Source organism: Nicotiana tabacum, chromosome 4, assembly GCF_000715075.1.
Source record: "Nicotiana tabacum cultivar K326 chromosome 4, ASM71507v2, whole genome shotgun sequence".
Classification (NCBI taxonomy): domain Eukaryota; kingdom Viridiplantae; phylum Streptophyta; class Magnoliopsida; order Solanales; family Solanaceae; genus Nicotiana; species Nicotiana tabacum.
Window position 1 is genome coordinate 25128276 of NC_134083.1, and position 23907 is coordinate 25152182.

At 38.1% G+C, this 23907-nt stretch overlaps 2 protein-coding genes across 2 annotated transcripts; both read left to right on the top strand.

Annotated features, from left to right (window-relative positions):
* Nucleotides 1-240: 240 nt before the first annotated feature.
* Nucleotides 241-7981, top strand: LOC107818970 (pentatricopeptide repeat-containing protein At5g66520-like). The gene is made up of 2 exons (XM_075251554.1): nt 241-2295; nt 7285-7981. The coding sequence occupies exon 1, from the start codon at nt 375-377 to the stop codon at nt 2031-2033; it is 1659 nt and encodes a 552-aa protein (XP_075107655.1). The 5' UTR covers nt 241-374; the 3' UTR covers nt 2034-2295; nt 7285-7981.
* Nucleotides 7982-9047: 1066 nt separating this feature from the next.
* LOC107831472 (protein NEN1-like) lies at nt 9048-21944 on the top strand. Its single transcript, XM_075251556.1, has 6 exons — nt 9048-9546; nt 9663-9820; nt 10638-10684; nt 11188-11251; nt 20434-21065; nt 21500-21944. The coding sequence occupies exons 1-6, from the start codon at nt 9267-9269 to the stop codon at nt 21735-21737; spliced, it is 1419 nt and encodes a 472-aa protein (XP_075107657.1). The 5' UTR covers nt 9048-9266; the 3' UTR covers nt 21738-21944.
* The last annotated feature ends 1963 nt before the right edge of the window (nt 21945-23907 follow it).

Below are 23907 nucleotides of genomic sequence, written 5' to 3' on the forward strand. Positions count from 1 at the left end.
AAGTGCTACTCCTACTATATTGTCACGGTATTCACTATTGATTTGAAACATTTTTGTCTGGGGTCATAGATCATTGGCCAGAGTTAGATTTAGAAACATTGTACTTAGTATTCTAAACATATTTTCAATTTTTTTTTTTTTGGACCGAAGTCCAAACATATTTCCAATTCCAATTCCAATTGACGAGTATCTCTTTGTGACTGCATAGAAAGGCTCATAAACAATTTGTAATAAGAAATATCAGCATCTTATATTATGTTCCTTTCACTTTAAAAGAAAGTCACTTTAATTTTATATATCTTGAAGGAATTAAGGGACAACTCCACTAGTAAACGACAGCCGGCAATTTGTCTCTGGTTTAAACAAGAGGCTGAATGTCAGTTGAAGAATCAGTTCCCGCCAAAAAGAGAGGATCAAGAGCTCTCCAACAACGTCTATTCTCTCTCTTGCAGAATTGCAAATCCATTAAACAGCTAACACAAATTCACGCCCCCATCATAACTAATGGCTTTACCCAGAAAAACTTCATTCTTGTTAGACTACTTTCTCCGTTTTTAACATCTTACAATCTCAAATATGCCGATCAAGTTTTCTATCATGTCCAAAATCCAAGTACCACCCTTTGGAACCAAATCATCAGGGGTTATGCCCGTAGCGAAAACCCACAGAAATCTGTTGAGCTTTTTAATCTAATGGAAAAATCGACTGCTACGCCCGATGGTTACACATATTCCTATGTACTTAATGCTTGCGCAAAAGGGAGTTTGTTCAGGGAAGGTCAGCAGCTTCATGGGAAGATTTTAAAAAATCGGTCTTTGCTAAATGTGTTTGTTCAGACCAATTTGGTTAATCTGTATGCAACTACTGGAGAGGATTACGGCGTTGATAATGCGCGCAAGGTGTTTGATGAAATGAATGAGAAAAATGTCGTGACTTGGAACTCATTGCTTTTTGGTTATTTCAGAAATGGGGATGTTGATGAGGCTCTTAGAATTTTCGATGAGATGCCAGATAAGAATGTTGTTTCCTGGACAACGGTGATTGCAGGAAGTACGCAAAACGGAAGATGTCAACAAGCACTGGCTTTGTTTCGCTTGATGCAAAGTCGCTATGTGGAATTTGATCAGGTGACTTTGGTTGCCGTTTTATCAGCGTGTGCTGAATTGGGAGCTCTGGATCTGGGGAAGTGGATTCATTCAAGTTTTGTTGAGTCCTCACAGTTTAGGAGTGAGCCAGTGCTGGTGTCATTGTACAATGCACTTATACATATGTATGCTAGTTGTGGTGAAATAGAGGAAGCTTATATGGTATTTCAGGGGATGCCGAGAAGAAACTCAGTTTCTTGGACCACTATAGTCACAGGTTTTGCAAAACAAGGGTATGCACATGAGGCTCTTACTATTTTCCAGCAGATGGAAAGCTGGGGAGGAAATGATGTTAGACCGGATGAGATAACGTTCTTGGCTGTTCTGTTTGCTTGTAGTCATGCTGGTTATGTCGATGAGGGGCATCGGTACTTTAAATGTATGAAAGAAACTTGGGGTGTGGAGCCGAGGATTGAGCACTATGGATGCATGGTTGATATGTTAAGTCGTGCCGGACTTTTTGATGAAGCCGTGGCACTTGTTGAGGCAATGCCTATGAAGCCAAATGAGGCTGTTTGGGGTGCTCTTCTTAGTGGATGCAAGATACACAAAAATGTGAGACTAGCTTCTAGCGTAGCTCAAAAGTTGGCTGTGGAGCTTGAACCTGATAGAGCTGCTGGCTACTTTGTGCTCTTGTCAAATCTATATGCAACTGATAAGAGGTGGCGAGATGTTGTCGTCACGAGACAGAAGATGTTTGGAATAGGAGTGAAAAAGCCTCCAGGTCAAAGCAGAATCGAAGCTGAGGGTACCATTAACAGTTTTCTGGCCAGTGACCTAAATCATAAGCATGCTTGTTCAATCTATGAGATGCTTGGTCTGCTCACTGGTCAAGCCAAATTGCAAGGTTACCAGCCAAGTGTTTCAGAGGAGGAACTAATAGTTTGAAGTACATCCGTGACAATTTGCATTTTCGCATGGAGTGAAGCAGCACTTCTTCCACCGGAATCAAGTGTCTGGAAACACATCCCGTTTCACCCAGTTGAGCCTCATTCCCCTAGTGATTTACTGGTGGACAAGTAATTTGCATGGTACATCTTTTCCTTTCAGCAGCTGAATGGCAATGGGAAGTCTTCTTCTGGAGATGGGGAATAGGTATCTCCAGATAACAATGGTATTACAAGATCTGGACTACATCAACAAACACAATGTGAGTTCTTAAATATCTCAAATGGATGATGAAGGCATGATCTGTTGAGGTTTTTGTTATTTAAGGATGAAATAGTCTTAAAATGAGGGTGAATGGGAAATGGAGGGAAAATGAAATTTTTGAGTAAAATTTTAAGTTTCCCCCTCTTGACAATGAGACATTGTCCCATATTGGAAGAGGAAAAGATTTTTGGTGGGTATATATATAATTGCTCTTCTTGTAACTCTGAAAGAGTTAAGAAGAAAGCAAGCCTCGCGCCGCCGTCGTCCTCGCTCGGCTCGGCTACGGCTACGGCTACGGCTACGGCTACGTAGCTACGGCTACGGCTTCGGCTTCGGCTTCGGATTTGGTCAAATGATTGATTTATTAATTTTTTGGACCAAATTTATTTGTTAATAGTAAATATTAACGTAAGATTATCCGCAATTGTAACGGATATGTTCCAATCCGTGTATTGACCACCAGCTGCAATAGCAGCCGCCTAATGCTCTTCCCACCATGGCCAAGTGCTTGCTCCACAAACAAGCTAGTGCATGCTCCACCATGGAGGGTGGAGGGTCGTTCATCTTCAAAGCTGGCTGCTATATATATGTGCAACAGCTGTTGAAGAAAGACACGAACGAAATACACCAAACTGAAAACGCTCAACTTTGGCTATACGTTGCACTCCTTCCTCTCAGCATTTCCATACGATTTTCTGAGTTTCTGCTCCTTTGTTCTGCATTGTTTTAACTTCAAACAAAGCAACTGTAAGTGTGATTTGCTACCGAACTTTGTGTTCGCTGAAACACTGGGTTTGAAGTACCGCTACACCAGTGTGTGATTCGTTCTATCCTGGGAGAAAATAATCCATTACCTTGGGTACTAGGAGGGGATTAAATTCCTTAAGGAAACACTGTGAATTCAGTGAGCTCGAATTAATTACTGTTTCATTACGATAACTTATATTTTGCAGAATTATTATTTACAAATACAGCAATATTGGCGGGACTAACAATCTTAAGGAATTTAATATTTATTTCTGTATTTGTGTTATTCTTATTATTCTGCAAACTAAAACCTTTGTGGTTTTGTGTACTCCCGTTTTGGAGAGTAAAGCCTTCGTGGCGTTTTGTTGGATATTAAAATCTACGTGATTTTTACTCTAGTTTGAAAACGTTTATTAAACGTTTGTTTGTGTCATTCTTTTACAGAAAAAATGACGACTGAAAGCGAAAACCAAGCTGTTCCGACGGTGACTGCCAACGCATCGACAAGCCGAACACCGGCGTTGGCACCGACAGAAAAACCCGGAAAATTTTCCGGGATTGATTTCAAGCGCTGGCAGAAGATGTTCTTCTACTTAACTACGTTATGTCTACAGAAGTTCATCAAGGAAGATGTTCCTGATCTGCCAGATAAAACTCTAGAGAATGAACGCTTTATCGTGATTGAAGCGTGGAAGCATTCTGATTTTTTATGCAAGAATTATATTCTTAGCGGACTGGATGATAATCTGTATAATGTATACAGTGGCGTGGAGACGTCAAAAGAATTGTGGAATGCGCTTGAAAAGAAATATAAAACTGAAGATGCCGAGATGAAGAAAATCGTTGCAGCAAAATTTTTGGACTACAAAATGGTAGATAGCAAGTCTGTTATTACCCAAGTCCAGGAATTGCAAGTGATTATTCATGATCTACTTGCTGAAGGTCTTGTCATAATAATACGGTTATAGAATCAGATAATGCTGAGTTCTTTGAAAATATATATCCGTATAAAAAGGAATGTGAGTCGTTTGGTGAAGGATCTAAACGACCTCGGGAAGAAACAAAAGAAAGTACATGTAATCAGGAGGATCCAAGACGTAGTAAACGTCAAAGAACGTCTACTTCATTTGGACCAGATTTTGTGACTTTCTTATTGGAGAATGAGCCTCAAACATTTAAAGAAGCTATGACTTCTTCGGAATCATTGTTTTGGAAAGAGGCAGTCAATAGTGAAATAGAATCCATATTGAACAACCATACATGGAAATTGGTTGATCTTCCTCCTGGAAATAAACCTTTGGGTTCTAAATGGATTTTTAAGAGAAAAATCAAAGATGATGGCACTATTGATAAATTCAAGGCAAGGCTCGTAGTCAAAGGGTATAGACAACGAGAAGGTCTAGACTACTTTGATACATACTCTCCAGTTACAAGAATTACGTCCATACGGATGTTAGTAACATTAGCTGCAGTGTATGGTCTTGAAATTCATCAAATGGATGTTAAGACGGCCTTCTTAAATGGAGAGTTGGAGGAAGAAATTTACATGGAACAACCTGAAGGGTTTGTGGTTCCAGGTAAAGAAAAGAAGGTATGTAGACTTGTTAAGTCTCTTTACGGACTAAAACAAGCACCCAAACAATGGCATGCGAAATTTGACCAAACAATGTTGTCAAATGGTTTTAAGATAAATGAATGTGATAAATATGTGTACATTAAAAATGTTCCAAATCACATAGTCATTGTTTGCCTATATGTGGATGATATGCTGATAATGAGTAATGACATTGCCAACATAAATGCTACTAAGCGTATGCTCAATAGCAAGTTTGATATGAAAGACTTGGGAGTTGCTGATTTAATTCTGGGAATTAAGATCCATAAGACTCCTCAAGGTCTGGCATTGTCACAATCTCATTATATTAAGACAGTACTTGAAAAATTCAAGCACTTGGGCTTTAAAGTTGCAAAGACTCCAATTGACGTGAATCTTGCATTAGCAAAGAATAAAGGCCAAAGCATATCACAATTGGATTATGCTCGTGTGTTGGGATGCTTAATGTATATCATGAATTGTACACGACCAGATATAGCTTGTGCTATAAGTAAACTAAGTCGATATACGAGCAATCCAGGCCAATCTCATTGGATGGCAATGAAACGAGTTTTGGGATATTTAGAACATACCCAGAACTTTGACTTGCACTACAGTAAATTCCCTGCGGTGATTGAGGGATACTGTGATGCAAATTGGATCACCGGTTCAACTGATTCTAAGTCCATGAGTGGATATGTATTCACTATTGGTGGAGGAGCGGTATCTTGGAAGTCGTCCAAACAAACATGTATTGCCCGCTCTACAATGGAGGCTGAATTCATAGCCTTAGATAAAGCCGGTGAAGAAGCTGAATGGCTCCGGAATTTCTTGGAAGACATTTCATTTTGGCCCAAACCGTTGGCACCAATATGCATACATTGTGATAGTCAAGCGGCAATTGGAAGGGCTGGGAGCGTTATGTATAACGGTAAATCTCGCCATATACGACGAAGACATAGAACCGTTAGGCAATTACTCTCTAGAGGAATTATCACGATTGACTATGTAAAGTCAAGTGATAATGTGTCGGATCCACTTACAAAAGGCCTAACTAGAGAGGTAGTTGAGAAATCATCAAGGGGAATGGGGCTATGGCCGAGAACAAGTCATTGTGGCGGTAACTCTACCTAGAAGACTGGAGATCCCAAGATCTAGGTTCAAGGAGATCAAACAAAGTCATTAATGACGGTTCAACATTGTCAAATAAAATTTTAGTCCGTTCTCGTGATGAGACAATGTTCAGTACCAAGGATAAAGCATTAAGGCTTTTTAATGATTTCTAAATTTAATACGGGGTATATCAAATAGTGTATCTACAGGATGACACGTTTAGGAATCGCCTATGTAAGTGTAAAGTGTTAACCGCTTCAAGGAGAACTTTGTAAGGCCAGTTCTCTACGCACTTATGAAACCAGGTGGTGTTCATGGCTGAAACGAACACAACAATGAGAATCAAAGATGGTTAATGGTTGATTGTGTGACTTATGGTTGTCTAGGTATACACCAAAGATCGACGGTTCAAAGATATCAAATCTACCGATTGACCGAGTATATCCGACATAAGTTCACTACGGAAAGTTCAAAGGGAAACCTACTTATCCAGATGCGATTAATCCTTGCTTGCAAATCACACAGTTTTTTCATGCATACTTCCGTGATATAGCCATTCCCCATTCATGTGGGGGATTGTTGAGGTTTTTGTTATTTAAGATGAAATAGTCTTAAAATGAGGGTGAATGGGAAATGGAGGGGAAAATGAAATTTTTGAATAAAATTTTAAGTTTTCCTCTTGACAATGAGACATTGTCCCATATTGGAAGAGGAAAAGATTTTTGGTGGGTATATATATAATTGCTCTTCTTGTAACTCTTAAAGAGTTAAGAAGAAAGCAAGCCTCGCGCCGTCGTCGCTCGCTCGGCTCGACTTCGGCTACGGCTACGGCTTCGGCTTCGGCTTCGGATTTGGATTTGGTCAAATGATCGATTGATTGATTAATTTTTTGGACCAAATTTATTTGTTAATAGTAAATATTAACGTAAGATTATCCGCAATTGTAACGGATATGTTCCAATCCGTGTATTGACCACCAGCTGCAATAGCAGCCGCCTAATGCTCTTCCCACCATGGCCAAGTGCTTGCTCCACAAACAAGCTAGTGCATGCTCCACCATGGAGGGTGGAGGGTCGTTCATCTTCAAAGCTGGCTGCTATATATATGTGCAGCAGCTGTTGAAGAAAGACACGAACGAAATACACCAAACTGAAAACGCTCAACTTTGGCTATATATTGCACTCCTTCCTCTCAGCATTTCCATACGATTTTCTGAGTTTCTGCTCCTTTGTTCTGCATTGTTTTAACTTCAAACAAAGCAACTGTAAGTGTGATTTGCTACCGAACTTTGTGTTCGCTGAAACATTGGGGTTTGAAGTACCGCTACACCAGTGTGTGATTCGTTCTATCCTGGGAGGAAATAATCCATTACCTTGGGTACTAGGAGGGGATTAAATTCCTTAAGGAAACACTGTGAATTCAGTGGGCTCGAATTAATTACTGTTTCATTACGATAACTTATATTTTGCAGAATTATTATTTACAAATACAGCAATATTAGCGGGACTAACATGATCACCCTTTGCCAAACAGCAGGTCAGCTACTTAATGCTTTTATGCATGTTTTGCTGAAGTTGAGTGAGGATTCAGCAAACTTGAGATTTTTACATAAAGTAAATTTTGTAGCAGGTGGTTGTGATTGGGGAGAGGAAAGTTCTTGCTGAAAGAGCAGCGCAGCATCCTGATTGTTGACTACAGATTATGTTCCAACTAACTGTGATGATGCTCAACATAGTTAAACTGCATGTACAGTAATTCTTGTGAACTCCTTCCCTTTTGAAACATAATCCATTTGCATCTCAGTTATTGCTGTCTCACAAAATAATGATACTCATTTGGCACTTAAATGAAATTGGAGAGGTTCAACAAGGTTGTGTATCGCATTATGATACACATGAGTTACATGCATATTGCATATGTAAATGGCACATTATCTGGAGTGGCTGGGAAGTGAAGTGATGCCAGAATGCTCTGGTGAAGCATCTTCAACAGCATAGTACTTCGCATGCTGGTTCAGCATCGAGGCAACATTTTGTTGGTAGTTAGTAAGTATTGGGGATTTGAGGAATTTCAAATTGTCCTTGAAGGCATCTCGTCTAGATTTATTACTATAATTTATCGGTGATACTAAACCTTGTTTATTCTCGTTGTTATTCTGGTTAGTTGTTGCATTTGAGACTTATAAAGTCTATAGTAATAGTTTTATGTAATACAATTTTGGCTTGTGTGAGTTGACTGAGTTCCTTCTTTATCTTTGGTTTATGAGAACAAAATGATAACCAGTTTTGCATGGGATCCGGACCTTTGCGCAGAGATTGACATTGCCGGACATTTTAAAGACATGTAAAGCTTCTTCATATAGTTTGTCTAAGCAAATAAGGAAGAGAGGTATACTAGGAATCCCCTGGACATGAAGATTGCTTGCCGTCAGGGAATCGTCTGAATTTCAGAATGTAAGCTATGAAAGAAACCGTCTAAATGGGTATTATAAATTAATTAGTAGTACTAATGTTCAAGTAATAGTGGCATACACGTTAGATCTACTAAAAAACATGATTCATTTGACATAAGCTTTTGGCTTTTGAATCATTTACGCTTCAGGATATCCCCTACGCTAAACAAAGAATATGGGACAGCCGTCATGCTTTCTCCAGCCCAAAAAGAAAAAGAAAAAAAGGGAATTGGTGGACATAATTCTCTCTCATTTCAACCAAACCAAATATTATTTGATTATTAGTACCTCCTCCTTTTCTGTTTCAAAAAGATGGATAAATATTTAGAAATAATTTAACAATTTTATCCTAAATAATATATATGACTTGTTTTATACCACAACTTTAAAAATATTTTTTCCTTATACTATATTGTTAGTCGAACACCGTCTCGTAAAATGAGACGCATGATTAGTTTGACAGTCACAAAAATGACTCCTTTAAATCCAAGTCATATATATATATATATATATATATATATATATATATATATATATATGTATACTATACGGTTTGTCAAAGTAAACGAGATGCGTGGGTAGGTTGTTAACCTCCTAAGGTACATATGGAGAAACTAATTTAAATTTATTTCTTAGAGTACATTTAGCTTTAGCTATTAAATCAAATTATACATTTTTTTACTTTATCAATTATTTCGAGCAATCAATTGAAAGCTAATCTAAATATATAATTGGTCACCATAATCGATTTGTGATAGTATGAGTACATTATTAATTTTCCTTTTAAAAAAAAATAAAAATAGAAGAAGAAGCGAGTAGGAACTAGGAAGACATGAAATTTGAAGCCTTCCGTGTGAACATTTCACACGGCTCCTTTTTCCCATTCAAAATCTCCCTCCCAAGCTATCACCAAAATTCCTCCCCTCCCCCAACTAACCTGGATGTCTCATTCACGTCTCTATACATAGCCACAGAACCCTGGAAAAAAGCACTATTTTCCTTCTCCATCGCTTTGTTTGTTGTTTCATCCCTAGTGTTTGATTTTTGGAGCTAAGGAAAAAACATGATAATGGGCGATGAGAGGATGGAGGTATCTTTCTTCGATGTCGAGACAACTGTACCGACCCGATCCGGTCAAGGATTCGCAATCCTGGAGTTTGGGGCTATTCTTGTTTGTCCAAGGAAACTCGTCGAGCAGGAGAGTTACTCCACCCTAGTACGGCCCACTGATCTGGCCCTCATTTCCACACTCTCTGTTCGCTGTAACGGTATTACCCCAGAAGCAGTCACAAATGCCCCCACCTTTGGTGAAATCGCTGACAAAGTCTATGACATTCTCCATGGTCAGCTCCACATCACCCAGCTCACCTGCATTTTGAAAAATTCTTTATTTTCAGCGTTTTTGCGCTGTGTTTTCTATTGGCTGACTTTTGAATTGCTTATTATGTTGTTTGTGCAGGGAGAATATGGGCGGGACACAATATAGTGAAATTTGATTGTCATCGAATTCGGGAAGCATTTGCTGGGATTAATAGGCCAGCACCAGAGCCTAAGGGAATAATTGATACATTGTCCTTATTGACTCAGAGATTTGGAAGGAGAGCTGGTGACATGAAGGTATATAAAATATTCCACCTTTATGGAAAAAACAGGCATATTTACGTTACTGAACTAGGATTAGTCAACTGATTGATAAACCAGTGTGGTTTGATGTGTTTTTCTGTTTAAATTACAAGAAAGCTCTCTAGAACCTGAATTGTTCACGCTAATCATATGAATTTGGTTTTACTCTCACCCTTTAGTGTTAGGATGTAAACAGCAGGTTTGCTAGGAGTTTGCTTCAATGGTTATTGCAATCTTTTTCTCTGTTGAAGCCACTGAAATAAGAAAGGAAAGAATTAAAAAAAATTGTTTTATATATATCCACTATGAGCATATGAGCTGATATCAGCCTAGTAAATTGCTCTATTCTTGTGAAGCATGTCATCGATGAGCCTAAACTTTATTTCTTTATGGTCAGGAGTGTCTTTTCGAATTTAAACGTGATAATTTCTGTTCTCTCAAAGCTTACTTTTTTACTTGGTTAGTTAAATGGATTAACGTAATGCTGTCTCTAAACTATGTTTTGCTCTTATTAGGAAGTAAAGAAAAAGAGAACAAATGGGAATTAAATACCACACATTTTAGAGAAGCATGAGTATTCAGTTTCTTTCTTTTTCTCTTCTTTTTGCAGTGCTTTAAAGATAAAAGTAAAAATCATTTTTTCAATATTTTTTAAGCAAGCATATGGAGTTTAGGCCACTTGCGCTAAACAGGAGAGATGCGAAAGTTTTGGGTACTGTAGTGAACTAGAAATCTCAAGGATACAAGTGTTCTTACTTTCAATAGTTAACTGTTGATTGGCTTCTTCTTTTTTTTCTATATCATTTTCCAGATGGCCTCACTTGCTACTTATTTTGGCCTTGGACAGCAAACGCATAGGTAAAGAACTTTTTTTTTTTTTTTTGGTGTTTTTTCCGTATGTTGAATATCAAATTTCAGTTATTGATTATTGTAACTAAAGGTTAATGCTCTTCGCCCTCTTGCTTACCTTTATTAACTTGCAGATTGGAAAGTGTGGAATATAATTGTTTCCTTCTTTTTAACGTCTCACTATGCTTATTCTTGCTCAATATACCTCAATAAGCAACATAGAATGTGTTAATAGAGTTTGGTTCATGTCTTAATTTTCTTGTTTTCCGCAATTTGTATGCAAGTTAGGTTGCCTTGTTTCTTGCATCCTCTTTTTGGCCCCTGTTGAAGCAGGGGACTGGGAGCCCGTGGGAGGGTAACTCTTGTTACTTTTAACAGAGAAATGTACTGCTGATGGGAAATGTAATGTGCTCTTCGTTTGATACTTTTGATGCTTCTTTTCCATGGAATTGCAAGTTCTTACTCTTTCAATTGATATTGAGAATGCAAATGTTCGTTGTGATCCTTCGCAGGAGTTTGGATGATGTCCGAATGAATCTTGAAGTGCTGAAGTATTGTGCAACTGTCTTGTTTCTGGTAAGCTAGTCATCCATCACCACCTAGTAGTATTTTCTGTTTGTTTGTTTGGTCGTAAGACATGTTAGTCCCGCTAATATTGCTGTATTTGTAAATAATAATTCTGCAAAATATAAGTTATCGTAATGAAACAGTAAATAATTCGAGCCCACTGAATTCACAGTGTTTCCTTAAGGAATTTAATCCCCTCCTAGTACCCAAGGTAATGGATTATTTCCTCCCAGGATAGAACGAATCACACACTGGTGTAGCGGTACTTCAAACCCCAGTGTTTCAGCGAACACAAAGTTCGGTAGCAAATCACACTTACAGTTGCTTTGTTTGAAGTTAAAAACAATGCAGAACGAAGGAGTAGAAACTCAGAAAATCGTATGGAAATGCTGAGAGGAAGGAGTGCAATGTATAGCCAAATCTGTTGAGCGATTTCAGTCTTGTGTATTGTGTGTTGTGTCTTTCTTCAACAGCTGCTGCACATATATATAGCAGCCAGTGTTGAAGAAGAACAATCGTCCACCCTCCATGGTGGAGCAAGCATTAGCTTGTTTGTGGAGCAAGCACATTCATGGTGGGAAGAGCATTAGGCGGCTGCCTTGTGGTCAATACACGGATTGGAAAATATCCATTACAAATGCGGATAATCTTACGTTAATATTTACTATTAACAAATAAATTTGGTCCAAAAAATTAATCAATCAATCGATCATTTGACCAAATCCAAATCCAAATCCGAAGCCGTAGCCGAAGCCGAGCGAGAGACGACGACGACGGCGCGATGCTTGCTTTCTTCTTAACTCTTTAAGAGCTACAAGAAGAGCAATTATATATATACCCACCAAAAATCTTTTCCTCTTCTAATATGGGACAATGTCTCATTGTCAAGAGGGGGAAACTTAAAATTTTACTCAAAAATTTTATTTTCTCTCTATTTCCCATTCACCCTCATTTTAAGACTATTTCATCTTAAAAACAAAAACCTCAACAATCCCCCACATGAATAGGGAATGGCTATATCACGGAAGTATGCATGGAAAAACTGTGTGATTTACAAGCAAGGATTAATCGCATCTGGATAAGTAGGTTTCCCTTTGAACTTTCCGTAGTAAACTTATGTCGGATATACTCGGTCAATCGGTAGATTTGATATCCTTGAACCGTCGATCTTTGGTGTATACCTAGACAACCATAAGTCACACAATCAACCTTTAACCGTCTTTGGTTCTCATTGTTGTGTTCGTTTCAGCCATGAACACCGCCTGGTTTCATAAGTGCGTAGAGAACTGGCCTTACAAAGTTCTCCTTGAAGCGGCTAACACTTCACACTTACATAGGTGATTCCTAAACGTGTCATCCTGTAGATACACTATTTGATATACCCCGTATCAAATTTAGAAATCATTAAAAAGCCTTAATACTTTATCCTTGGTACTGAACATTGTCTCATCACGAGAACGGACTAAAATTTTATTTGACAATGTTGAACCGTCATTAATGACTTTGTTTGATCTCCTTGAACCTAGATCTTGGGATCTCCAGTCTTCTAGGTAGAGTTACCGCCACAATGACTTGTTCTCGGCCATAGCCCCATTTCCCTTGATGATTTCTCAACTACCTCTCTAGTTAGGCCTTTTGTAAGTGGATCCGACACATTATCACTTGACTTTACATAGTCAATCGTGATAATTCCTCTAGAGAGTAATTGCCTAACGGTTTTATGTCTTCGTCGTATATGACGAGATTTACCGTTATACATAACGCTCCAAGCCCTTTCAATTGCCGCTTGACTATCACAATGTATGCATATTGGTGCCAACGGTTTGGGCCAAAATGGAATGTCTTCCAAGAAATTCCGGAGCCATTCAGCTTTTTCACCGGCTTTATCTAAGGCTATGAATTCAGCCTTCATTGTAGAGCGGGCAATACATGTTTGTTTGGACGACTTCCAAGATACCGCTCCTCCAGCAATAGTGAATGTATATCCACTTGTGGACTTAGAATCAGTTGAACCGGTGATCCAATTTGCATCACTGTATCCCTCAATCACCGCAGGGAATTTACTGTAGTGCAATTCAAAGTTTTGGGTATGTTCTAAATATCCCAAAACTCGTTTCATTGCCATCCAATGAGATTGGCCTGGATTGCTCGTATATCGACTCAGTTTACTTATAGCACAAGCTATATCTGGTCGTGTACAATTCATGATATACATTAAGCATCCCAACACACGAGCATAATCCAATTGTGATATGCTTTGGCCTTTATTCTTTGCTAATGCAAGATTCACGTCAATTGGAGTCTTTGTAACTTTAAAGCCCAAGTGCTTGAATTTTTCAAGTACTGTCTTAATATAATGAGATTGTGACAATGCCAGACCTTGAGGAGTCTTATGGATCTTAATTTCCAGAATTAAATCAGCAACTCCCAAGTCTTTCATATCAAACTTGCTATTGAGCATACGCTTAGTAGCATTTATGTTGGCAATGTCATTACTCATTATCAGCATATCATCCACATATAGGCAAACAATGACTATGTGATTTGGAACATTTTTAATGTACACACATTTATCACATTCATTTATCTTAAAACCATTTGACAACATTGTTTGGTCAAATTTCGCATGCCATTGTTTGGGTGCTTGTTTTAGTCCGTAAAGAGACTTAACAAGTCTACATACCTTCTTTTCTTTACCTGGAACCACAAACCCTTCAGGTTGTTCCATGTAAATTTCTTCCTCCAACTCTCCATTTAAGAAGGCCGTCTTAACATCCATTTGATGAATTTCAAGACCATACACTGCAGCTAATGTTACTAACATCCGTATGGACGTAATTCTTGTAACTGGAGAGTATGTATCAAAGTAGTCTAGACCTTCTCGTTGTCTATACCCTTTGACTACGAGCCTTGCCTTGAATTTATCAATAGTGCCATCATCTTTGATTTTTCTCTTAAAAATCCATTTAGAACCCAAAGGTTTATTTCCAGGAGGAAGATCAACCAATTTCCATGTATGGTTGTTCAATATGGATTCTATTTCACTATTGACTGCCTCTTTCCAAAACAATGATTCCGAAGAAGTCATAGCTTCTTTAAATGTTTGAAGCTCATTCTCCAATAAGAAAGTCACAAAATCTGGTCCAAATGAAGTAGACGTTCTTTGACGTTTACTACGTCTTGGATCCTCCTGATTACATATACTTTCTTTTGTTTCTTCCCGAGGTCGTTTAGATCCTTTACCAAACGACTCACATTCCTTTTTATACAGATATATATTTTCAAAAAACTCAGCATTATCTGATTCTATAACCGTATTATTATGAATGTCAGGATTTTCTGATTTATGAACCAGAAATCGATATGCTTTACTATTTGTCGCATATCCTATGAAAACACAATCAACGGTTTTCGGTCCTATCTTTAACCTTTTGGGTTTAGGAACTTGCACTTTTGTCAAACACCCCCACACTTTAAAATAATTCAAGTTGGGCTTCCTTCCTTTCCATTTTTCATATGGAATGGATTGTGTTTTGCTATGGGGCACTCGATTTAATATTCGATTAGCCGTAAGAATGGCTTCCCCACACAAGTTCTGTGGCAAACCAGAACTTATCAACAACGCGTTCATCATTTCCTTTAATGTGCGATTCTTTCTTTCCGCAATCCCATTAGATTGGGGCGTGTAAGAGGCTGTTGTTTGATGAATAATTCCATATTCTAAACATATTTCTTCAAAAGGAGATTCATATTCACCACCCCTATCACTTCTTATCATTTTTACTTTCTTGTTAAGTTGCGTTTCAACTTCATTTTTGTATTGCCTGAATGCGTCTATTGCTTCATCTTTACTATTCAGTAAGTAAACATAGCAATATCGAGTACCATCGTCAATAAAAGTTATGAAATACTTCTTTCCACCGCGAGATGGTATTGATTTCATGTCACAAATATCTGTGTGAATTAAGTCTAAAGGATTTGAATTCCTTTCAACTGACTTATAAGGATGTTTAACATACTTAGATTCCACACATGTTTGACATTTTGATTTTTCGCATTCAAACTTGGGCAGTACTTCCAAGTTAATCATTTTCCGCAAGGTTTTATAATTGACATGACCCAAATGTACATGCCATAAATCATTTGACTCAAGTAAGTAAGAAGAAGCTGAAATATTATTATTGTTTTCCACAACCATTACATTCAGATTGAAAAGGCCCTCGCTGAGGTAACCTTTTCCTACAAATATTTCATTCTTACTAATGACAACCTTGTTGGACACAAAAACGTACTTAAAATCGTGCTTAACAAGAAGTCTAGTAGAGACTAAATTCTTTCTCATTTCGGGAACATGAAGGACATTGTTCAAAGTCATGACCTTGCCAGAAGTCATTTTCAGAAATATCTTCCCATATCCTTCAACTTTTGCTATTGAAGCATTTCCCATATAAACTGTCTCTCCGGGTCCAGCAGGAGCATAAGTAGCAAAAGCTTCTCTAACTGCACAAACATGGCGAGTGGCTCCTGAATCAAACCACCACAGTTTAGGATTTCCCACCAAGTTACATTCAGAAAGCATGGCACACAAGTTATCAACATCATCATGGTTTACTACCATGTTTGCTTGACCCCTTTTCTTGTCTTTCTTCGGAGCACGACACTCCGTAGATTTGTGTCCGGTTTTCCCACAGTTGTAGTAGTTTCCACTGAACCGCTTCTTGCTTGGGTTGTATTTCGGACCAGAAGCCTTCTTCCTCTTTTTGTTATCTTCAACAATATTTGCTCCCATTATTGTTGAATTTACACGGCCTCTCCTTTCAGCAGCTTTATTGTCCTCTTCGATTCTCAACCGAACAATGAGATTTTCAAGGGACATTTTCTTTCGTTTGTGTTTCGAATAATTTTTGAAGTCCTTCCACAACGGAGGCAACTTCTCAATCATTGCTGCTACTTGGAATGCTTCGTTGATGACAAGACCTTCAGCAAGTAGATCATGAATAATCACTTGCAATTCCTGGACTTGGGTAATAACAGACTTGCTATCTACCATTTTGTAGTCCAAAAATTTTGCGGCAACGAATTTCTTCATCCCGGCATCTTCAGTTTTATATTTCTTTTCAAGCGCATTCCACAATTCTTTTGACTTCTCCACGCTACTGTATACATTATACAGATTATTATCCAGTCCGCTAAGAATATAATTCTTGCATAAAAAATCAGAATGCTTCCACGCTTCAATCACGAGAAAGCGTTGATTCTCTGGAGTTTTATCTGGCAGATCAGGAACATCTTCCTTGATGAACTTCTGTAGACATAACATAGTTAAGTAGAAGAACATCTTCTGCTGCCAGCGCTTGAAATCAATCCCGGAAAATTTTCCGGATTTTTCTGCCGGTGCCAACGCCGGTGTTCGATTTGTCGATGCGTTGGCAGTCACCGTCGGAACAGTTTGGTTTTCGATATCAGTCATCATTTTTTCTGTAAAACGAAATGACACAAACAAACGTTTAAGACACGTTTTCAAACTGGAGTAAAATCACGTAAATTTTAATCTCCAACAAAACGCCACGAAGGCTTTACTCTCCAAAACGGGAGTACACAAAACCACAAAGGTTTTAGTTTGCAGAATAATAAGAATAACATAAATACAGAAATAAATATTAAATTCCTTAAGATTGTTAGTCCCGCCAATATTGCTGTATTTGTAAATAATAATTCTGCAAAATATAAGTTATCGTAATGAAACAGTAAATAATTCGAGCCCACTGAATTCACAGTGTTTCCTTAAGGAATTTAATCCCCTCCTAGTACCCAAGGTAATGGATTATTTCCTCCCAAGATAGAACAAATCACACACTGGTGCAGCGGTACTTCAAACCCCAGTGTTTTAGCGAACACAAAGTTCGGTAGCAAATAACACTTACAGTTGCTTTGTTTGAAGTTAAAAACAATGCAGAACGAAGGAGTAGAAACTCAGAAAATCGTATGGAAATGCTGAGAGGAAGGAGTGCAATGTATAGCCAAATCTGTTGAGCGATTTCAGTCTTGTGTATTGTGTGTTGTGTGTCTTTCTTCAACAGCTGTTGCACATATATATATATAGCAGCCAGTGTTGAAGACGAACAATCGTCCACCCTCCATGGTGGAGCAAGATTTGGTCCAAAAAATTAATCAATCAATCGATCATTTGACCAAATCCGAATCCGTAGCCGAATCCGAATCCGTAGCCGTAGCCGTAGCCGTAGCCGTAGCCGTAGCCGAAGCCGAGCGAGCGACGACGACGACGGCGCGAGACTTGCTTTCTTCTTAACTCTTTAAGAACTACAAGAAGAGCAATTATATATATACCCACCAAAAATCTGTTCCTCTTCCAATATGGGACAATGTCTCATTGTCAAGAGGGGGAAACTTAAAATTTTACTCAAAAATTTCATTTTTCCCTCCATTTCCCATTCACCCTCATTTTAAGACTATTTCATCTTAAAAACAAAAACCTCAACAAGACATAGTTTTGTTCATGATCCTTAAAGTTGGGAGAATGTTAGCATTACTTGTGAAGTTAACCCCATCTGACATGTTCTGATTTTTCTTCTTGTTCTTGTCATATTATTTTCCTTTCCCCCTTTTGTGTGTTTTTCCAGCCATTGTATCGAGTGAAATATATCTAACCTAAATGCATTACACCACAATATTATTCTCCGTGGTTCAATTCCAGTTTCGGCAAACATAAGAACTCCAAATGATATTGGTAATTGTTATAATCAATCAAAAGCCAAGTTGCATAGCATGGTCCTCCTTGTTTTGCTCTGTTGCTAAACACCTGAAAGACTGCAGCGCTGAGAATAATCCATAGGTGTAATGGATTTTGTGTTTCCTTTTGCCTTAACTGAGGCGTAAATTGTCTTCTGGACTGCAACTGAGTGTCACAGGCTAGAGTTTGTCAAAAATAAATAACATATGATGGAGAATTTTGCTGTCTCACAATTTCTTGACTGGTTTGGTACTTTCCGTGTTGATAATCAGAGGAAATAGTGGCACTGCTGATCCTCAAATTTGTCCCTTGGACTGACCTTTGAAAGGCTGACCAAAATAGACTCGCCAAAGGTTTATATTGTAGCATTGATGATATGACTCAGGATACACACAACGATAACAACAACAACAACAACAACAACAACAACAACAACCCAGTAAAATCCACTAATGGGGTCTGGGGAGGGTAGTGTGTACGCAGACCTTACCCCTACCCCAAAGGAGTAGAGAGGCTGTTTCCGAAAGACCCTCGGCTCAAGAAAACAAAAAGACAAAAGGACAAAAGGAGACAATATTAGTATCACCACAACAATCATAAGAAAAATAGGAACACCATGAAATGCAGAAGAAAGATACAAAGCAAAAACGATAGCTAGTAAATAGGACATGCACTGAAAAGCGAAGTAGTAAAACACAACATTGTCACTAGCTATCTTAGACAAAAACCCTACCTGGCTAGTCCCACAATGGTACGAAGTAAGTCAAGACCCAACTACATCCTAACCTACAACTCTAATACTCGACCTCCACATCTTCCTATCAAGTGTCATGTCCTCGGAAATCTGGAGCCTCGCCATATCCTGTCTGATCACCTCTCCCCATTACTTCTTAGGCCGCCCTCTACCTCTTCTCGTGCCCTCCACAACCAGCCGCTCACAATTCCGTACCGGAGCATCTGGGCTTCTCCTTTAAATATGTCCGAACCATCTAAGTTTTGCTTCCCGCATCTTGTCATCAATGGGAGCCACGTGCACCTTCTCCCGAATAACATCATTCCTAATCTTATCTATCCTAGTGTGCCCGCACATCCACCTCAACATTCTCATTTCTGCTACTTTTATCTTCTGGATATGTGAGTTCTTAACGGGCTAACACTCACCCCCATACAACATGGCCGGTCTAACCACCGCTTTATAGATCTTACCTTTGAGTATTGGTGGCACTGTGTTGTCACACAGGACTCCAGATGCTAACCTTCACTTCATCCATCCTACCCCAATACGGTGTGTGACATCCTCGTCGATTTCCCCTCCCCCTGGATAACCGAACCAAGGTACTTGAAGCTGCCTCTACTCGGGATGACCTGTGATTCAAGCCTCACATCCACGCCCGCTTCCCCTGGCTCAACGCTGAATTTACACTCCAGGTATTCCGTCTTCGTCCTTCTCAGCTTGAAACCCTTAGGCTCAAGAGCCTGTCTCCAAACCTCTAGCCTCTCGTTAACACCGGCTCGCGACTCATCAATCAGAACTATGTCATTGGCGAATAGCATGCACCATGGCACCTCCTCTTGAATATGGTGTGTTAACGCGTCGATCACCGGGGCGAATAAGAACGGACTGAGCGTAGAACCTTGGTGTAACCCCATTACAACCGGAAAATGCTCAGAGTCGCCTCCTACTGTCCTAACCCGAGTCTTAGCCCCATCATACATGTCCTTAATCGCCATAATGTAGGGAACCAACACACTTTTTGCCTCCAGGCATCTCCAGAGAACTTCTCTAGGAACCGACACACCTTTTGCCTCGGGATACACACAACAAAATATTAAATAAGTAATAAACAAATTAATAAAAGATAGAATGATAGAAATTCCAAAGGAATTGAAAAACAGAAAAAATCTTAGATTCTCACTGAATGTCTCTGGTAACAATTGATATATGAAATCATTCACCCCAAAGAACGAAAAGAAAGAACCAAAAATATAAAGATTAAACAAGAAAAGAATTACTGCAAAGAACTAAAGCTTGAAAATAATTCCTAAGCTCAATTCAAACATTAAATTTTCTTACCTCACCAAGGTGTTTGTAGTGACACTATGCAAATTTTCTCCTAAAGAACAAGTTTACCAAGTATTTATAGCTATTACATGAAGCTAAGGAAAAACAATTCCTACTCATTAATCAAAATTAAAGCTCTGAATGTATTAAAATTGAGCCAAAGATTATCTTAACTTTAATCCAGTTTCCCCGACTTGATCCTACTGTGGTTTGGTTTCTGTTGGTTTTGGGGTACTGCCATCAGCCTACTCCTCTCACCCTTAAACGTATGCATTTATGTAGCTTTTACATTGTCATTCTATGAACTCGGGATTGATATTATTTGCTTTCTGAACTTCTGTTTGGGCTGAAGAGTAATGAATTATGGCTATGCTGCAGGAATCCAGCCTGCCAGACATATTTACAGAGAACAGTTGGGTGTCTCCTAATGCTACTACAAGAAGCCGTGCTAATGGGAGAGCTTCTCCAGGGGAGACGGGCTTCAGTGCAGATAGACCCTCGTCAAGTGTCAAGATAGAAACTTATGTGGAGAGGACGGCAGAAATCAACCCTTTTAACATGGCCAGAGTGGAAGAGTCCCTTCGATCAGATGATATGGAAGATGAATCTGGTTCATATTCTCCAGGATCTTCCACAACTGCAACTGAGAGTTTCATTGGCTGCTCTGACTTCTTAGAACCAAATGAAATCTCAATACCTTCGGTCTCTATAAGTCTTGCCCCTTTTTGTCGTGGGTCTCAGAAGATACAGGTATTGCACGACTATGGTGAACTACAAATTTGCTGTAGACGAATGAAGGTGCGGTTTGGTGTTAGTTCAAAGTATGCTGATTATGCTGGTCGGCGACGATTGAGTTTCGTGGTTGATGCATCATCAGACCTGTGCCAAATCTTGGATGCAGTTGATAATCTTGCTCAAAAGCTATCTGTCGACTCAGGTAGCAGCTCAGAGTGGAGGCCTGTGGTAACTAGAAAGCCTGGCTTTATGAACTATCCTACTGTCCGATTAAAGTAAGTTCAAATCTTTCTTTTTTGCTCCTCTGCAAGTGAATATGCTTAGTTTTCGTGCTATTCAAAACGAGGAAAGCTTATGTCTATGCTTGCCTTTTTCTTTCATGTATAGTTACTGCTAAACTTTTCTTTATCCATTCTCACCTCAAGTGTCCTAACGTTTAAGGATGGATACATGTCTTGAACAAATTATGTGCTCTTATCCCTCAGAGTTTCTATCCTGAGTATCTACATAAGTTACTGAGTTTTTCAGTTCATAATTATTCCAAAATTTCTTATTAAAAACTAGGACATACGAGTTGTGAAATACCTCAGATAAAGTGGTGGTGTGATATTTTATGTCGTCTGTGTTAGTCCTGCTCCATTTACCAGAGCAAGCAGCCTCTTTTCACTGACATGTAATAAGCTAAGTCCTAACATGTGCAAACATGCAGTTTACCAACTGTTATAGATGGTAATAATTCCCGCTGGATGACGGAGATATACCAGAAAGAATCTTCCACAACACAAAAGCTCGTCTTTAGTAGATTTGATGTGACAGAACTGGAATCCTTGATAACACCAGGAACATTTGTGGATGCTTACTTCTCAGTTGATTCATATGACATCCAACAGAATGCTGGCATCCGCTTAGTCGCACTAAAGTTGATTGTGCATTCCAATTCCACCTGATAGATGATTGACCTCTATAACTTAAACTTAGGTGGCTTGGACTGTTTATCAGATTGACTATATTTAGAAACTCGCTGTGATTCCTGTGAAATCTTTCAAGAGGGGAAGGCATTAATTAGCTCTCTCATGTATGATAAATTGAAAGGTTTTATCCAACCTATCATCTGTACGTTTTTGTGTTTAATCTGATAAAACATTCACAAGTGACTTTACCGTGTTATTTTTATTAGTTGGACGACCATTTATATGTTACTCATTCCTTTTGAAAGATTCAATGTATATGACTGATTCAATAATCGTCCTATTTTATACGACGTTCACTACTTGCAAGAATTTATTAGACCTAGCAAACTATATTTTCAACTATAAGTTTAACACCTTCTGCTGCTACTACTACTACTATTTATATAATACGCAACTCTACATTCATATTTATTTTCATGTAAAATTAAAGGTAAAACTTTCTTTAATAGTTCAACTATTTCCTCAGCTTGAATCTCATTCTATCCATAAATGCATACAATTTCATCTCCAACTGGCTTACTTGCCCTGGTATTTACACTTGGTCAATAAAAAAAGGAAACAATTATTTTATTTTACTACAACTATCAGTACTTAACCATACTTAATTACCATGTATTTCGCACATGATCTTAATTAATACTAATATAAATGAGTGTAACATAGATTGACGCTACTTTCTTATACTTTCTGTGCCACAATCCACGTCCCAAAGGTCATAACTTTTTGTTTTTTCTGCTGTAACTATCATTAGCAATATGAACATGAAAATATGCATTCACTCTTACATTAGTATTCGCAAAATAATCATCATATTCATTTACTTATACTTCTAATTCATCTCCAATATATTAAATTCAACTTAGTTACGAGTATGAGATGTGATAGATGGCCACAGGGGCGGAGCTAGAGACCGAAGCGCGGGTTCGGCCGAACCCATTAACTTTGGTCCAAACTCTATATTTGTCTTAAGAAATGCATTTAATATGTTCAAATTATTAAGAAATTTAGAACTCGGTAACTTAAAAGGGCTAAAATCCTGAACCCAGAAATTTCAGATCCAGGCTCCGCCTAGGATGGCCAATGCTTTACTTGAATATAATATCCAGGAATATGCAATAATAGAGATGATTTTGGTAAGATGAGAAATAAAAGATTGAAGAAACAAGACATAGAGCTGTGAAATTTACCAGAACGCTAGAAAAAGAATGGAACTTGTTTTCTTTAGTTGTATTTTTAATTTATTAAATATAAGACTAGTAGGCCTTTATTTGTTTTTTTATGGTTAATTTAACTAAATCGAGTGTAAACACCTTGGGTGTCAAACAAAATAATACATTTTTACCTAATCTGGAAAAGCTTGTGTCTTGTTGTTGTAAATAACAGGGAGTGCCTAACCTAAAATAAGCTTCTCCTAAGACTATAACTTAAATGAACTTGATAAAACTATTTTAAGATTAGAATAATCAGTTAATCCTGCTTTTTAATTTTTCAATTGATCGAATTATGCGATCCAAGTATATATGATCGTTTTGTCTCCCAAATGGCCACGTGGCCCGCACGCCATCATGTGTATGATTATTACAGATTTTGGTATCTAGTTCTCTAGTTGACATATACATAAAACTTCTTCAAATTGCTGAATTTAAATTGTTTGGTTAGCCTTAAAAACGCTTTTCTTAAGAACAGCAAGGCAAAGACATATTAGCACAAATAATTGCTATGAAAATGACGGATGAGAAAAGGACATGGTAAAATAAACACTAAGAGCTGGAAATCAATTTATGTAAACTTATTTTCTATTTAATCCGTGCCAAAAAAAAATGATTTCTTTCCTTATTTGAATTTTTTTTACCATTATGCAATGATTTATAGCCACACAAAATATATGTGACTCATTTTACGCTACAAATTTAAAAGTCTTATCTCTTTTCTTGAACTCCGTACCCATTCAAATGAGTTCACGTAAATTGAAACGAAGAGATTATTAGATTAGCTAAAAGAAAAAAAGAGTAGAACCACATAATGATATATGCAAAAACAGTCTATTGTTTAGTCTGGAAAATTCTGCAATTTATCTTTATTTGATTTGAGATGATGTATGCAAGCGAAATTTTGTTCACTCACGTGCCCCACGATAAACAAAACG

Excerpts from the sequence above, each read along its gene's own strand:
- LOC107818970 (XM_075251554.1), top strand. The coding sequence starts at position 375 with ATGTCAGTTGAAGAATCAGTTCCCGCCAAAAAGAGAGGATCAAGAGCT.
- LOC107831472 (XM_075251556.1), top strand. The coding sequence starts at position 9,267 with ATGATAATGGGCGATGAGAGGATGGAGGTATCTTTCTTCGATGTCGAG. Across the intron at positions 9,547-9,662 it reads AGTCTATGACATTCTCCATG|GGAGAATATGGGCGGGACAC; the intron begins GTCAGCTCCACA and ends TTGTTTGTGCAG. Across the intron at positions 11,252-20,433 it reads GTGCAACTGTCTTGTTTCTG|GAATCCAGCCTGCCAGACAT; the intron begins GTAAGCTAGTCA and ends GCTATGCTGCAG.